Source organism: Chrysemys picta, chromosome 8 (genome assembly GCF_011386835.1).
Source record: "Chrysemys picta bellii isolate R12L10 chromosome 8, ASM1138683v2, whole genome shotgun sequence".
Lineage (NCBI taxonomy): Eukaryota > Metazoa > Chordata > Testudines > Emydidae > Chrysemys > Chrysemys picta.
The window spans coordinates 28,293,046-28,309,927 of NC_088798.1; the positions used below are offsets into that span (position 1 = coordinate 28,293,046).

Sequence of the window (16,882 nt, forward strand, 5' to 3'; positions counted from 1 at the left end):
CACATCTCAACATCTGGAAGCACATCTGCAAGACAAAGAATATGAACTGGAGAGTTTGATCACAGGCTATAAAAGGATCCAGTCTGTGTATTGAGGAACTGTAACCTCCTGCACCATCTGTCAGGGTGAGAAAAGCTATTTGATTCAATGCTTGCTTAGATTAAAAGTTTAGGATTTAGAATGTGTGTTTCTATTTTTATTTCTTGAGGTAACTATTTCATTTATAATCACTTAAAATCGATCTTTCTGTAATTAATAAATCTGTTTTATATTTTACCTAAGACAGCATGTTTTGGTTGAAGTGCTCGGGAAATCTCAGCTCAGATTATCAAGGGCTGTTGCACGACCACTACCCTTTTGTCAGAGTGGCCCACTAGGTAAGGAGCTTACACTGACCAGTCTTCTGACCAGTGCCACCGAGTACAGCCCTGAGGTGCAAGGCTGCAGCTTCTCTATTGATGGTTCATGAGTGGCTGGGAGAAGCATTCATGTAACTCAGTTGGGTGTGTCCCTGCCTGTGGATGTCTGTGTCAGTGCAATAGCTTTGTAGTGAGAGGGAAACCCCAGGCTGGTGGGTTTTTGAGGCTCGGTGGTCCCACAATCCAGATAGCACCCCGGGGACCCCGGCACAGTTGCTTAAGTAGTTGGCCTGATTTTCAAAAGTGCTGAGCCAGAAGGGTCTCTCAGTGAGAGAAATCAATGGGAGCTGCAGGATGCTCAGCATTCTTGAAAAATCAAATCATTTACTTTAGATGCCTTCAGATGGATCTAAGAGCCTAACTGTATGGACTCATTAGTGAAATGCCTGGCCTATGTTAATAGGTAATTACATGGTACGTTTTTGATTAATGGTTTTAAAAACAGTTCTATGTATTACAATAATTTCTTGAATGAAAGTAAACATTAAACTATGCTAGCTCTAACTATAGCTGTGAAATTATTAAAAGGATTACAATAATAAATATATTGGGCCTACCCTGAATTACAGAAACAGTTCCACAAGCCTTGGCCATGGCTCCAGAGTAAGCGATTAAACACACGGTTAAAAATACGGTATAAATGTAAACATTCAACGTCAGAAACCCTCCAGACACGTTGCAGAACAGCACGGACACTTGTCCTCACTATGTCCAAAACCTAGAAAAGAATATTTCAAGCAAATCAAAGCATTTAAAAAATCCAGGCACATATGACAAAATCTCAAAACCAAACATCTGTCCTTTCATTACACAGAAAAAATGGTAAGAGAGAATTATCATATAGCATCATCACTTCTAAATTTCAACAAGCTGTTTCATTTACTAACTCTGTTATGGTATCATTTTCCATCAAAACCATTTTGCAAAAACAAAACAAGTTTTCATATTTATTGCATTAGTATCTCTCCCCCCACCTTTTCCAGTACTAGCAAGTAAAAAAGATTGTTAAAACAAGTAAAAAGAGAGACAGACACACACAGATACACACACAGCTGATAAGGAGCCTTGTGATTAATACCATCTTAAGCAATACTGAATACTTTAAAATTGGTTACCATGTTTAGAATACCCTCTACTTCATAAAAGAATAATCCTGAGAGGAGCTGAGCCCCCACAGTCTATACTGACTTTAGTGTGTGTTGCAGGTGCTTAGCCCTGCTCAGAATCAAACCATAAGACACTAGTAAGACTGGCTTTTATGCCGGAAATAGTATGTCATAGCATTGAAGAAAAATCAGCATTAAGAGACATTTGAAAAGGAAATGCTTTTTAAAAATGTAATACATTGTTAATCTGAATACTGTTTGTGGGGAGAAAGAAGAAAATTGGACATTTTTGCACAGTGTATAAGTTGGTCTCTCAGTCTAGTATACATCTTAGCTCGATGTCTCATGTTTTTTCTTCCATGCATACATACACCAGTAGACTATGGAGTAGGAAGTAGCTCATTAGAACATGATGCCCAATTCTGCTCTCCGATACACTTGTGTAACTCCCATTGAATTAAATGGGAGTTGTGTATGGATATATTGGTGCAGAATTGCAGCATAGAATGTGGGCTAAATCATGGCTATTAGATACTGCCTGTAACATGTTTTCTGAGAACGTAAGTGTGATTTTAGTAGTATATAGGCCAGTGGTGGGCAACCTGCGGCCCGCAGGCTGCATGCGGCCCATCAGGGTAATCTGATTGTGGGCTGTGAGACATTTTGCTGATGTTGACTGTCCTCAGGCATGGCTCCCGCAGCTCCCAGTAGCCGCGCTTCGCCGTTCCTGGCCAGTGGGAGCTGCGGGAAGCGGCAGTCAGCAAGTCCCTGCGGCCCACCGCTTCCTGCAGCTCCCATTGGCTGGGAACAGCAAAGCGCAGCCACTGGGAACTGCGGGCAGCCGTGCCTGCAGACAGTCAACATCAGCAAAATGTCTCACGGCCCGCAATCAGATTACCCTGAAGGGCCGCATGCAGCCTGCGGACCACAGCTTGCCCATCATTGATATAGGCCTTGTGCTGAACAGAGGCAAATTTCACCCAAAAGCAAAAAGACCCCAAAATGCCTACAGCATCACACAGAATAAAGCCTGTTAAAGTGATTTTCTGAAAGGAGATGCCCCCACTGCTCAGCAAGTAAGATGGTATCCAAACCCTAAGATACCTGACAAGGGAGTGACCAAGCAGAGAATTTAGCCATGGTAAGATGAGCTTTATCTTTTTACTACACCAATGACCGTTGCTATTGAAGAGTCTTTTGGGCTCGAGCACATAGAGTGCATGTAGACCCACAATGAATACTTCTAGGGAGCAGTACCCAAACAAGAACTTTCAGGCACTGCACAAGGGCACAGCCATTTAGCTCCAACCAAATTAATTTCCCTGTGCAGAATGAAAATGTCCTTTTCTTTTACACTAACACAACAAATCATCTAGATGTAACAGAACAAGGGGGTGAATAAACTGAGCAGTCAAAGACAGAGTGTGCCAGCAGTGGAAACAGCAGAAATTGTGCAAGCTGAGGTAATACAGCTGCTAAATGGTCCTTGGCACGCATCACTGATTGATGTTAGAGATTATGGCTATGTACAGGTGTTTGTATTTATCCAGAGCAAGAGTGGAGAAATCATTGAGAAGATATACCTGTTGGGGATAGACATTCTGAAAACCTAGCATATTTGGTGGATATTTCCTTCCCGTATTCTGGAATTTCCTAGTAATCCCAGAGTGCATAGTCCGAGTTTTTGTTCTAAACTTCATATAATTGCAGAGCTGCTTTTGAACTACATACTTATACTTTCAGAAATATTCTCTAACTCTGGTTCTTTTTTTGCTTTTACCCCCCCCCCCCATCCCCCTGCTAGAATATAAAACACTCTGCTCTCAGATCCATTAAAGCTTTGTACTCGTATGTCACATTTGGAAATCCTTAGCTGCAATGTCAATCTCCAAGATAAGCCATTTGTATAACTACTTCCCTAAGAATACCTATCTGATTGCTTGAAGGGGTTGAGGTTAAAAAGGTAGAGAAACATAGAGCAAATCACTTCCCCTGCTGCCAAAATATCAAGAGCACACCAATGCTTCAGGTGGTATTAGTCTCCTAAGTCATCAAAGGTGTCGTCACATGAAGAAAGAAATCCACATTTTCAGTACTGCATTTTATATTAATAACCTAGTGTCTTATCCTGACATACGGTACATGCCCTGGGTGCCACACAAGCATCAGTCAAAGAAAGCACAGGACCCACTAGCATGCTTTTTAAAACACCAGTTACAGGGGACAAACCAGCCGGAGTGATAAAGCCACAGCTAAAATTAAACTGGATGGCTGAATCTCTTATAGTAGAAGAAGAAGAAAAAAAAACCCAGGGGCAACTGAAAACTGTGTGGTCAATGAAATAGTATTCCCAGTCTGAGATACCTGTTAACATATTGGAGAGAATCCCCAAGATTCCGTGCAGAGAACCCACATCTCTGCTGCAGCTCTGACCCCCAGCTGATGTCCCTTCCCTCTACTCCTAGCAGCCTAGGTTCAAAAGATCTATGCTATCAAGGACTCTTCCTAGCTACAGTTGCCCCGGGGACCCTGACCTTCCCCTGCAAAAGGGATCTCCACTTCAGAGAAGTCTGGGGTCTGGGTTCCATTATCTTTTTCCTGTACACTCCACTGAAGGGAGGATAATGTGCAATCTTGTCACGACAAGGTCATACGCGGCCAGACCTAGTAGTCAGAGCCAGAGTCTGCAGTTATGAGACAGGAGTCAAGAGTCGGCTAGGTTGGGATACAGGGAGATCAGAAGCAAGAGACAATCTGAAGATCAGAACCACAAGTCAGAGACCAGAGTCAGGGCAGGTGAGGATACCAGGGAGTCATGGGCAGGAAACAAATGAAGTCAGGAACCACAAGTCAGATGTCAGGAGTCAAACCAGGTTGGAATGCCAGAAAAATCAAGCAGGAGCAGGGTTAGGGTTGCCAACTTTCTGATTGCAGAAAACCGAACACCTTTGCCCCGCCCACTGCCTCACCCTCACCCCTTCTCCGAGGCCCTCCCTCCACTCACTCGATCCCCTCCCCCACCTTCGCTCACTTTCACCAGGTTGGGGTAGGGGGCTGGAGTGCGGGAGGGGGTGAGGGCTCCAGCTGGGGGTGTGGGGCCAGAAATGAGGAGTTCAGGGTGTGGGAGGAGGCTCAGGGCTGGGGATTGGGTTGCGAGGGGGAGTGAGGGCTCCGGCTGGAGGTGCGAGCTCTGGTGCAGGGCCGGGAATGAGGGTGTTTGGGGTGCAGGAGGGGTTCTGGGCTAGGGCCAAGGGGTTCGGAGTGTGGGAGAGGGTGCAGTCTCTGGGAGGGAGTTTGGGTGTAGGACAGGGCTCAGGGCTGGGACACGGGATTGGGGTGTGGGAGGGGGTGCAGAGTGCAGGCTCCAGGCGGTACTTACCTCAGGTGGTTCCTGGAAGGGGCTGGCATGTCTGGATCCTAGGGGGAAGGGCCAGGGACCTCCATGCACTGCCCCGTCTGCAGGCGCTGCCCCCACAGGTCCCATTGGCCAGGAACCACAGCCAATGGGAGCTGCGGAGCTGTCACTTGGGGCGGGGGCAGCATGCAGAGCCTCCTGGCCACCTCTGCACCTAGGAGCCGGAGGGGGCACATGCCAGCTGCATCTGGGAGCCGGGCAGGGAGCCTGCCTTAGCCCTGCTGCGCTGCTGAACGGACTCTTAGGGTATGGCTACACTTGCAGCTGTACAGCGCTGTGAGTTAAACCCACCTTCGTACAGCTGAGTAGGGAAAGCGCTGCAGTCTGTCCACACTGACAGTGCATTGGTGTGGCCACATCTGCAACGTTTGCAGCTGCATTAGGAGTGGTGCATTATGGGCAGCTATCCCAGCATTCATGTGGCTGCAATGTGCTTTTCAAAAGGGGGGGAGATGGAGTGTGACAGGGAGTGTGGGGGGAGAGAGACTGGGTTTTGGGGTGCTGAGCGTGTGTCAGCACCCTGCCTTGCAAGTTCGACCCCTCCACCCCCCCTGCTTCTCATTCACTCACTCAAAGCAAACAGCAAAATCTTTGCTTTTTCTCTCTGGTAGGGAGCTTTGAAAGGGCACTTCCGCATTCCTGGAGCAGATCACAACAATGAAAAGAGTGGCTACTTGATAAGGGGATTATCACAGCGCAGCAAGTTAACTCCTCGTTCACACTGACACCAGGGAGTTGTAGCCACTACGCTGCATCTCTTATTCCTCTCGGGGAGGTGGAGTACCTGCAGGGCTGTAGCCAGGGAGACAGCACTGTACGTGCCTTGCCAGTGTGGACGGGGAATGAGGCACAGCGCTGTGGGCGGCTTTATTGCACTGTAACTCGCAAGTGTAGCCAAGGCCTTAATGGCGTTGACTAGTGCTGACCGGAGCTGTCAGTGTCCCTTTTTGACTGGGCGTTCCAGTCGAAAACCGGGTGCCTGGCAACCCTAAGCAGGGTGCAGGAGGCACATGTCCCACAGTTCAGACCCCAGTTGTTTGGACAACTTCCTGTTCCTGCTGCTGGCTTACATAGGGCCAGCAGGCCAATCAGCCAATTTGGGACTCCACAACTGGACCTCACGCAGGGGCTGGGCTTTGTAAGTGTCAGGTAAGCTATTGCTAGCAGTCTGCAAGGTGGAGGGTTGGAGAGTGGCTGCTCCCATAAATCTTGCAGGCCCAGGTTTGAGACCTGTGGGTCATGACAAATCTTCCCGCTCTTCCTATAACCCACCACTCCAACTGTCAGATCAGCAGAGAGGCCTCTGTGGGTTTGGTGAAAGATGGGGAAGAGTGCTGCTGAGGTAGCTGAGCGCCCCTACTGCAAAGGATGGAGTAGGTCTCTGCACTGGATCTTGGGATAATGACCCTCGCCAATGCATTACAAACAGGTAAGAGATAATTAGCAAAGGGTACTCAGCAGAGGGACCAGTAGCTGTCAAATAATAAAATAATTCAGTCTCAATCAATGGTGACTGCTACTACTACAATACATGCACTCTATACTTTTTAAAAAAATCTTTGCAGAAATGTGGATTTATGTTGCCACTTTATAAAATTGCAGAAGACCTTTAATTAAGTTCACAGCTAACCTGCATTATCAAGTTCTCATCATGTCTTTGTCTCTATACAGCTATGCCAGTTTTATAAAACTGTATGCATAAATCTTCCATCTAACGTATGAACTTGAGGTCAAATGGCCAATTACATCACATCACAATGGACAAGTTTTCTTTATAGCAGCTTGTCTGTGCCCAGATCCAAAAACAGCAGTAGTTTAATGTAGTATTCAGCGCTACAGAGATTAAAAAATTTGAACACGAGACTGCAGATTTTGTAGGGGCAATTTGAAATGCGGTTACAACATATTTCTCCTGTTCCTTTATAATGATGTTTCACCCTTCCTAACAGTGCTTTCCACTGTTTTCTTAAAAAAAAAAATAGATTGGGAAACGGAGGTACATAGCAGGTTAAGTGACTTGCCCAAAGTCAGACAGCAAGTTCTTTTCAAGGGCAGAAAGAGAATCCAAATCTCCTGACTCCCAGTCCAGTGATATATTGACACCATCTCACCTATTCCCAAATCAAATTTCAGCTATTTTAAGGAAAAGAGATACTGGTTTACAAAGCCGAGATTGACTAAAATATGTCCATTTTTAAAAAATGGAGATTAAAAATGAAGCCATTAGCACACTATAAACAAGACCAGTACCCATGTACTACTTCTGTGAACTGGAGAAAGCATGACAAGCAATACTAATCTTTTGTGGGAATAAACTATTTGGCAAAAGAAGAGGAATAATTACCAGTATTTGTAAATTCAATTGAAGATTACAACATTGTTAATCTTTGTAGCTCTACCTCCAATTCACTGCCATGTCATTAACAAGCCATCTGCTAAGATATTACACTCAAAGGGCCAAATTCAGACTCAGACAACTCAGACACCCAATAGCTATATTTACTTCTTTTCTTTTGGTGGGTGGGAGAAGGAGTTTGCTTCACAGGCTTCTTTGTACTAGAAGTGACAATTCTCTACTGTTCTAACAATCATTTTTTCCACAGGCTCACATTATTGACTCTCCAGTTACAAGACCTCTCTCTCCCCCACATATTGACTTGCAACCACACATGAGCTGTGCAAGGTATACTCCAAATAACACCTGGCACTATGCATACAATTCTACACTAAAATACTAAAAAATTGGTACCCCAAATTAGGCACCTCAATCCATATGTAGGCTCCTAAACGAGTAACCATATTCTCAAGAATGGTGCACATACAACAACTCCTACTGAACAATTACCTAACTTTAAACACCTGGTTTTGGAAATCTTATCCAATGGCCAGATTCTGACATTAGTTACACTGGTATAAATATGAACTAACACCATTAACTGCAATGGAATTATTCTGTATATACAGTGGTGTCACTGACATAAGAACACACACGGTGGCCCATATTCTGACATCTCAAACTTTTCCATGGCAGTCACTTCTAAGTGCATGTTCACTACTTAATAGCATTTTCAAAGGTTGAAGTGTGCATCACTCACCTTTCGTTGTTTAACAGAGTCCAGTTTTATCAGCCAATATGAAGCCACATTTGTTTTATGGTATTTCCAATTATCCATAATCTGAATTAGTTGAAAAACAAAAGATAAAAACAAACATCTATAAAGAGTGGAATCTGACATTTCCAGCAAAAATATTACATTGGTAAAATACTTCAATCGTTTAAAAACAATCCCAGCATTTTGTGTAAAAAATAAATTAATTCTCTATAAGAAATGGAAGAGTGTCTTCAAATTTAGGAAAAGAGGTAATGACTTTATGCCAGATCCTGGCCCCTGTTCTACCTGATCATGCCATTCTAGCAGTGCAAGCAAAAGCATGGGGGTGGGCACAGAGTTCAATATTATATAACCATTGTTTATTCTAGTAAATATTTAAATTAAATTAAATATGAAGTTTTGTGCTTCATGTAGGTCATTAGATGTAACTTTAAAATACCCTTCCTAATGTATTTTTATTTTTCCTTGGTTACATCTAAATATTAATGAACTATTAACATACCTTTTAAATGTCTTGCTATTCTGCACCTTTGGCTGTATTCCAGATCAGTATCTATTAACAATTTTGCCTCAAAGCCATCTAACACACCATCACTTTGTTATCTGACCTCTTCCAACCTTGAGATTCTTATTTTCCCAGAGAAGTTTGCTAAGTGGCTTTACAGAGGACTTTGCAATAAGGAAGCATATTGTCATGCTTAATGTTATATCAGGACGTGCCACTAGATGGAGTACATTTTGAAGAAAATGTTGAAGAAGCATTTTACTTTAGTTCAAAGTCTAGAAAACAAATAGCCTAGGGGGAGAAACCTATGAGTGAATTATTCAAGTTATGCCTCAATTCCTATCCAGGCAAAACACTCTTTGAAGGGCCAGATGCTGTGATCAGTTAGAACAGACCCAAAACTGGTAGATTTGGCTACCAGAGGATCCAGTGATGCAGAACCACTGCTGCAGCCCCTATGTCACCCTCTTCTGAACCCACAGTATAAGGGTGTTCACAGGGGAATGGAGGCAGTTATGTGGCACTCCTTTACCTTGGTAATCACTGACTGCTGGAAAAGGCCTTGGAAACAACCGAGAGCCAGTTTGGCTCAAAGCTGGTTTAGACATTATAGGTAGATGCTCCAGAAGCATCTAAGTCACTAGGGAGCCTAAGTCCCATTGACTTTCAATAGGACTCAGGCTCCTAAATCACTGAAGTGCTTTTGAAAATTTTACCCAGTATTATCACCCAAGTGAACCAATTTCCCAGGAGCAAAGCCAGAGATTTTACCCAGCCTATTTGACACTAGGCATATGGCAATCATGTTATAGGGATTCACTTAATGTAGAAGGCAGGTTCTTCGCTAGCTATGCTGTACAGTCAATGAAGATGTTTTAAAGGAAATGTGTGGCTCAAAAAGTCTTTCAGGCTCACAGCCCCATTCCACAGCTTATCCAGGGAGAAAAGAGGAGCCTATCAAGCTGAATTTTTGCATACTTACTCACATACGTCACAAATAGCAATTAGGAACAAAGGGAGCTCTCAAATTAAGACTATAAAGGGGGCCTTTCCTATCACAGCAATTGGCATAACAGGCCTTGCACTCCTCTTCAGTGATCAAGAATTAGGCGAGGCCCCACACATACCAGGGAATTTGGTTTTTCGGATGGCCCGTAGATAGGTCCCTACCAAATTCATGGTCCATTTTGGTCAATTTTATGGCCATAGGATTTTTAAAATCGTAAATTTCATGATTTCACCTATTTAAATCTGAAATTTCAAGGCGTTGTGATTGTAGGGGTCCTGACCCAAAAATAAGTGTGGAGGGCTTGCAAGGTTAGTTGAGGGAGGGTTGTGGTACTGCTATCCTTACTTCTGTGCTGCTGCTGGTGGCGGCACTGCCTTCAGAGCTGGGCCGCTGGAGAGCGGCGGCGACTGCTGACCAGGAGCCCAGCTCTGAAAGCAGAGCCACTGCCAGCAGCAGCGCAGAAGGAAGGATGGCATGGTATGGCATTGCCACCTTGACTGCAGAGCTGGGCCCTCAGTCAGCAGCTGCCACTCTCCAGCTTCCCAGTTCTGCAGGCAGCAGCACAGAAGTAAGGGTGGCATGGTATGGTATCGCCACCCTTACTTCTGCACTGGTGCTGGCGGGGTGCTGCCTTCAGAGCTGGTCGTCTGGCCAACAGCCACTGGTCTCTGGCAGCCCAGCTCTGAAGGCAGTGCAGAAGTAAAGGAGGCAATAACATGAACACCCCGTTCCCCCAAAAAATAACCTTGTAACTCTCTTTTGGGTCAGGATCCCCAGTTTGAGAAATGTTGGTCTCCCCGTGAAATCTGTATAGTATAGGATAAAAGCACACAAAAGACTAGCTTTCACGGGGGGAGACCAAATTTCATGGTCCGTGATGTGTTTTTCATGGCTGTGAATTTGATAGGGCCCTACCCATAGACTGACCAAGGTTTGTCTGATGCCTGTGCTTCTGGGTCACACACAGGAATTAAGTCCTGGAGCTATAGTCAGTAGAGCTGGTTCAAACTCAGAATTTCCATTCTGTTTGAAATTCAGAAATTTTGACAACGTTTTTGTTTTCAGAAGGAAAACTGGAAATTTTGAAATTTCCCCCCCAAAAAAGAGTTTTAAAAAATTGTTTCAGAAATCTCTCTTTTATATGCAAGTTTGTGGGGTATCTTTGCCCTCTCAGAGAGGCTGGATTACTATATGGAGGCAGTATCAATGGCCATTCAGGATTTGCATGGCCCAGAAGGCAGTGGACATTTCCAAACGGATAGTGTCTGGAGTCAGGAAGAGCTTTGCGTACATCTTCATCATAACAAAGAAAACTGCCTGTGCAGCCCCTACCAATAACAATGAAAGCTACTCAGTTTCCCTGCAAGTGGACCCCTGACTGAACCAGGATACATTTGGTTTAATCTGCGACATGTTAACATGTGTATGTTACATCTTTGCCAGACAAAGAGCAGAGCACAACATTGCTATTTACTTTTTTCATTGTTAAACTGATGTTTATTTCTTTGCTCTTCGGCATTTTCAATGTTTTTCCAATCTGCACTTTGTCTCTCCTAGTATCTCTTCATATTTGGTATTATTTTCTTTTAAGATTCCCCTTTACTGTTTAGCATCAAGCACAGTATTCATCTCTTATTCTTTCACCTCCTTTCATATTCGTTGTTTCATGCCAACTACTAAGGCTCAGAAGAATGTTAGATAAAAGGAAAAGCCAAGCTGGCAAACTGAAGGAGCCAGCAAGAATGCAAATGGTATTCCTGGCACTTGTACTCAGGCTTCTACTTCACCTTACCTTTCTTAGTTCCTTAGCATGCCTATTCAGGGGTAGTGATAAACATGTCACAATCCGTATTCATATTCTATGAAACATAACTATTAATTAATTGTAACATTCTTCTTTGCTTGCTTAAAAGTTTGAACTTTAACAGGACAAACCTCCACAATTATAAACTTAAGTTACTCAAACTTCCTAATTATAAATGTTTGTCACATTTTAGAGAGTCCTAAAAATGATTTGTGTTGTTCTTTTAAGGTCAGGTAGAATGTAGAAATCTGAGCTTTTGGAATGCTTTGATCTATGGATTCCATGAGCTCTAAGGCCCCAAGAGCTCATGAATCATTAAATGTACATTTTATTTTCCAAAGTTCGTAGGGGCTTAATATAAAACAATAAGTGTCCTGTGATGCATCTTTCTCATTGATAGATACTTACATTTTCTATAATTAATTCTGCCTCTTCATCTGTTTTTCCTGGGAACTTGATCCTCATATCATTGAAAATGAACAGTGTCTCTCTTGTCAATGCCTCTTCTTGCTCTTTTGTTCTCTGTTGAAGCAAAGACTCATTCAAAAATTGATATGGAATTGATTTAGTATAGAGTTAGTGATTTCATGTGTATCTTTTATATGAAAGATATTTTCATGGTAAAAAATATTTATTCCCAAACAGAGGAAAATAAATAGACTTTTTTAAAAGAATGTAAATGATATAGGTATATAATACATACACTTTATGTGTACATTAACATATATAAGTATTGGCTAGAACTTATAAAACACTGCAAGAGAAGTGAAGTCTGAAGGTAAATTTGTTTCAGACAGATGAGCAAAATCTGCTATATATTTATGATATACCCCATTTAAAATATACAGTTGAAACACAACAAATTTAAATTTAACTATTATTTTATGAGCAAAGAGGATTCTCTATGCAGCCACTAACAAAACCTCACAGAACTCTACCACTGCACCTCCAATACGAGCTGAGACATCCCTTGCTATCCAGTCCTGCGTCTCAATGAGCACAAGTTGCCAATCGTATGAAAGAAATCATACCAAACTTCCATGCCCAGGTTCCGTAAATTAAAGAGTGAAATCCTGCTAAAGTCAATAAAAGTGTTGCCATTGACTTCATGGGGGCAGGATTTCAATCTCAAGTTATGAATGTTTTTGATCAATATTGAGATAAGCCTGTATGACAGATGGCTAAGATTGTCTAAGATGTTCTAGTTCCCTCAGGATGGTGCTATAGGGGCAGAATTAAGGTTGTTTGTGATAGATAGATATTTCATAACTTTGCTTTTGCATACTTCAGAACGTTTGGAGGCTTGGGATGGGGCTTGATTTTCTATTTGTTAAAAGTTGAACATTAATTTAGAATTTCCAGGCTTTCTGACATCTGTGGATTTTGAGAGAAGTACAGCCCTTATTCTCTTAGGGCTTTTCTTGGCTGAATTAAGTGATAGATACTTTAAAGCTTAACAAAATAATTTTGCCATATAATATATAATAATTTGGCTCTGAAATAAAGAGGCATCTAAGGCCTCTTGTTTATTTCTATTTATAATTCTGGGTTTATAGCTCAAGTATAGGTTGTTTTTCCATATTTAGGTTCCATATCTTTATGCATTTGGTTTTTAAATCAATCTAATTAATGGTAATATAAATCACTAAAAACATACTTTCTTCTCACTACCCAAAGGGCTGATAAACATACACTTTCCAAATAATTTATTTTGAGTATATTAAAAAGTTATGGATGATCCTTTTTAATTTTTACTCTATCAGCAATATGCAGTATATTATACTTGGTTGCAAAAAAAACATACAGTACTGTGCATGGAACTCAGTCCATAAAGTTATCATTAAATCTTTCCCACTGCTATTCCGTAAGTAACTTTATTTGCATTATTTTAAGGAATATGACCCCAGTTTTGTCACAGAAACAAGGATATTCTGTAATACAAGATCTCTGCCAGTAGTTGAAGCTTTCTCAATGAAAAAGTAAATCTGGTTTCTTACTTATGTTTATTTAAGTGAGTAGCTCATTTTCAGTGGCATACTGTGACAGACTCATTTTAATGTCTCAGTAATTTGTATTTGATCAGATCAGAATTAACGTGAAGAAAGAAGTCTATACTAGCCCTGTAACAATAAATTCTCAGGGTATGTCTTCATAATAAAAAGGAGCTATTTTAACCTCGAATTAGCTAATGTGAAGGGAAACATTCTTAACACTTTGTCTGTAGACACAGGTTAATACCTTTATAATCCTGTTAGCTGACTTTAAAGTTGTTAAACTGCATGTACAAAAGATGGTCAGGGATGTTTTACATCACATCAGCTAACTCAGTTTAAAAAAAGAACCTTTTTTCATCTTCTAGACAGAGCCTCAGAGGCAGCAGGCAATGAGCTTTTTGCCAAATTAAAACTTTTGGTTAGGGTGAACAAATGTTAGAAAGGTTAATTAGCATCCCAAAATAATTTCACACAACAACAGACATTCCTCTGACGGGGAGAGTGATTGAATATGTGGACTGAAAGTGCCCATTTTAATTGACATATCTCCAAAGGATTATTTGGGGGTGATAAGATATAAAGGGGACTGGAAAACAGGAATTGAAATGGTTTAGCTACAGCACTTAATATACTCCTAAATTAATTTGGGGACAGATCCCAGGGAACACCACTTTGGTATGTGTGGGGCATACAGCACATCACAGAAACCTGTAAGGAATAACGGAACTGTGAAAGGAGAAACCAAAGAGGATGATCTCAGATAGGCTGGACAGAGAGGGGAGAAATCCAATTCTAGGACTGTAAGGCTGTTACTAAACTGCAACAAACCACAAAAAAACAATGAACCTACCTATCTTAATTCCTGCCACGTGTAAAACTATATATGTGGTGAAAACTCTTTTAATCTGATCTTCCGTTTATTCTTAAATACGTCTTGTTTTTAATTAGGCCACTTGGGCTTTAAGGTTTGTCTACTTAGGGATGCATTTCAAAATGGGGAAAAGCTTTGTCTTCATTGGGGGGGGGGGAGGCGTGTGTTTTTTACACAGAGACAGCTAATTGAAATTAGTTATCTCAATGTAAAATCCTAACAGAGACAAGGTCCTGTAGTTTTTAACTTTATATAGCTGGTTGAGGTAAATCCCAGGAGTGGATGGTATAGATTTTACCTCAGCTAGCTACATCGAGTTCAAAACTAGCTTTACCTTGTCAAATAGGTTTTTATACCAAGATAGGTTTCTCAATGTATACACATACCTCTTGTTGCAGGGAAGATATAGCCTAAGTCTTACTAATGCAAGCCCTGCTTTTCTCCAATGCAATGTAGGGGATTTATACGGATGTTGAAACACCATAGTTCTGCCAGTGTAAAAATTCTTAGGTAGATAAGCCCTTATATTCTTTGGGAAATCAATAATTCCAAATCATTTATACAGCCTGTCCTGGAGAAGAGAAAACCCTTCCATCTTTTAGACATAGTGCAGGAAGGGTGTTTGGAGCTCAGGATTCTCAGTCACAAGGGCACAGACTAAGAAGTCCTTTCCCATAAGTTGTGGTGTTTGCAGGGCTGCAATCTAATGGATGCACTGGAAACATGAAAGAATCACTGCAAGAGCTAATTTTAAGGAACATAAAGGTGTTGCAATCCAATACTCCTGAGATTCTATTAAAACACAAGCTACTTCAGTACCTCAGGATTTCTGACATTGTATCAAGAAAACTAGTAATGTAGTAGGAAAACTAATATTATACACCAAGATGACAATAGTACTGTGTTGAAAGAAATTCAAAATCTTATTGAAGCAGTATTACACAAAGCAATACTGCAATGCACTTTTTAGATAAATAAAACACATTGTGATGTTTTTATTAACTTACCCCTGAAGAGTGTACTGTGCCCAGACTAGCAGTATTACACATTCTGACTGAAGATGAATTACGATTTAAAGAATGGGACCTATTCATTGACGATGGACGTGGCATTTGCACTGCAGGTTTGGCTGAAAAGGGACGTTGCTCAGCGGCTTGTGACTGCATAGCGAAGATTGATATTGAACGGGGACAGCTTACAGAACGCCTTATAGGACCTGTGGATGATGTGGAGGGTGAATATGATGGAGTTTTTATATTTTTAATTAAAGGTTTCCAGTGTAATCTGCCTGAAGACAAAGACAATGCAGGATATAATTACTTTCTGTCCATTTACTGTACATTCCTCTGTCATTACTGACTAGAGAACATGTCTATTGGAAATCATACGGTTCTCCAGTAATAAATGCTTTATGCAACCCATAAAAGTACCCATTCCTGCCCCCAAATCAGTCTTCTTCAGTTAGGCTCAAATCCTCTCCCATGTACAATAAATTTGTCAAAGGGTGCATGCATCTTGTGGTTCAGTAAGATGGAACATAAGCAGAGGATTTGGGGGAACGGAGTAGGGACTTTGGCTTTTCTGGACAGCAGAACTACACTGATCCTCTACATTTTAGGACTTCTGCAGCCCATAATAAAAATAAGATTCTGTTACAAAACAAATTTTTGGCAGCAGTACCATATGCAAACATAACTACATTGCTATATAATGACAATTTCGATGCAATACTTCTAAACTGTATACTACAAAACACAAATAACATTGTACAAACCATGTCAGCACTTTAATATTCAATGTTACACTGCCTAGCTATTGTTCTTCTTATTTACCTGGAGAGTGACCCATCTATAAATCTTACCTTCTGCACTTCCTTAGATAGATTTTTTTTTTATTTCCAAACAAAATCATGTTCAACAGAAATTAAAAACCAACAACAACAACAACAAAGAATAAATTTGATGGCAACTTTGTCAGAAGTAAAGAAAACAAAGAGGCGCATACACAACACATCCATTGGTAGCTAATGTTCATCCTTTTCTTTAGTAAGTAGTAACCTGGCAGCAAGTCATGCATAGGTTATTTTGATCCAGCTTTTCTATCAAGCTGGAACTGGGTTTTAAAGAAGAAGAATTAAACAAGCTAATTTGTGAATCCAGACGGTCTAGTGCCAAGGTTCGGACGATCAATTTTCAGGCATAAAGACTTTGTCACTGTTAAGATATTCCTGTGCTGCAGAACTTATCTGATTTTTGTGCACATTAGATTTAATCAAAATTATGATCATTCACTTACTGGATCGCTCTAATAATTTATACTTGTTTTCTTCAAGCTCATATGACACTTTCATCTCTTTTTTCTCATTGTGATCTTCCTTTTCAGTTTCCTCCTCCCATTCTGATGTGTTGCTGCTGCTGTCACAGCTACTCTCACTACTGTAGTTCCTCTGTTTTTTTAAGGTCTGTGAACTTTCTGGCATAGAAGACAGGGGCTAATATAAAAAAATAAAAAGTATAGTAAATTCCTCCATTGCCCAAAAGGAGCATACGTAGGCCTTTATTCAGGAAATCACATAAGCACATGCTTCAGGTTTTACTGAAGTAAACTTGAAGTATGTGCTTTCCGGAACTGGGGACTTAATACTCT

At 41.3% G+C, this 16,882-nt stretch overlaps 1 protein-coding gene across 7 annotated transcripts in view; it reads right to left on the reverse strand.

Annotated features, from left to right (window-relative positions):
- TTLL7 (tubulin tyrosine ligase like 7) overlaps window positions 1–16,882 on the reverse strand; it is a 115,840-nt gene that overhangs the window by 12,284 nt on the left and 86,674 nt on the right. For 2 of the 7 annotated variants that reach the window (XM_065554117.1, XM_024103835.3), the window contains exons 15-19: window positions 16,532–16,727; window positions 15,244–15,452; window positions 11,780–11,893; window positions 8,036–8,116; window positions 977–1,137 (exon numbers count right to left, since the gene is read on the reverse strand). In XM_065554117.1, the coding sequence (XP_065410189.1) occupies window positions 977–1,137; window positions 8,036–8,116; window positions 11,780–11,893; window positions 15,244–15,452; window positions 16,532–16,727 (761 nt within the window). Of the gene's footprint in view, window positions 1–976; window positions 1,138–8,035; window positions 8,117–11,779; window positions 11,894–15,243; window positions 15,525–16,531; window positions 16,728–16,882 lie in introns of all 7 variants that reach the window. The other 5 variants (XM_024103836.3, XM_008166619.3, XR_010589672.1 and 2 more) reach the window with 3 other exon arrangements.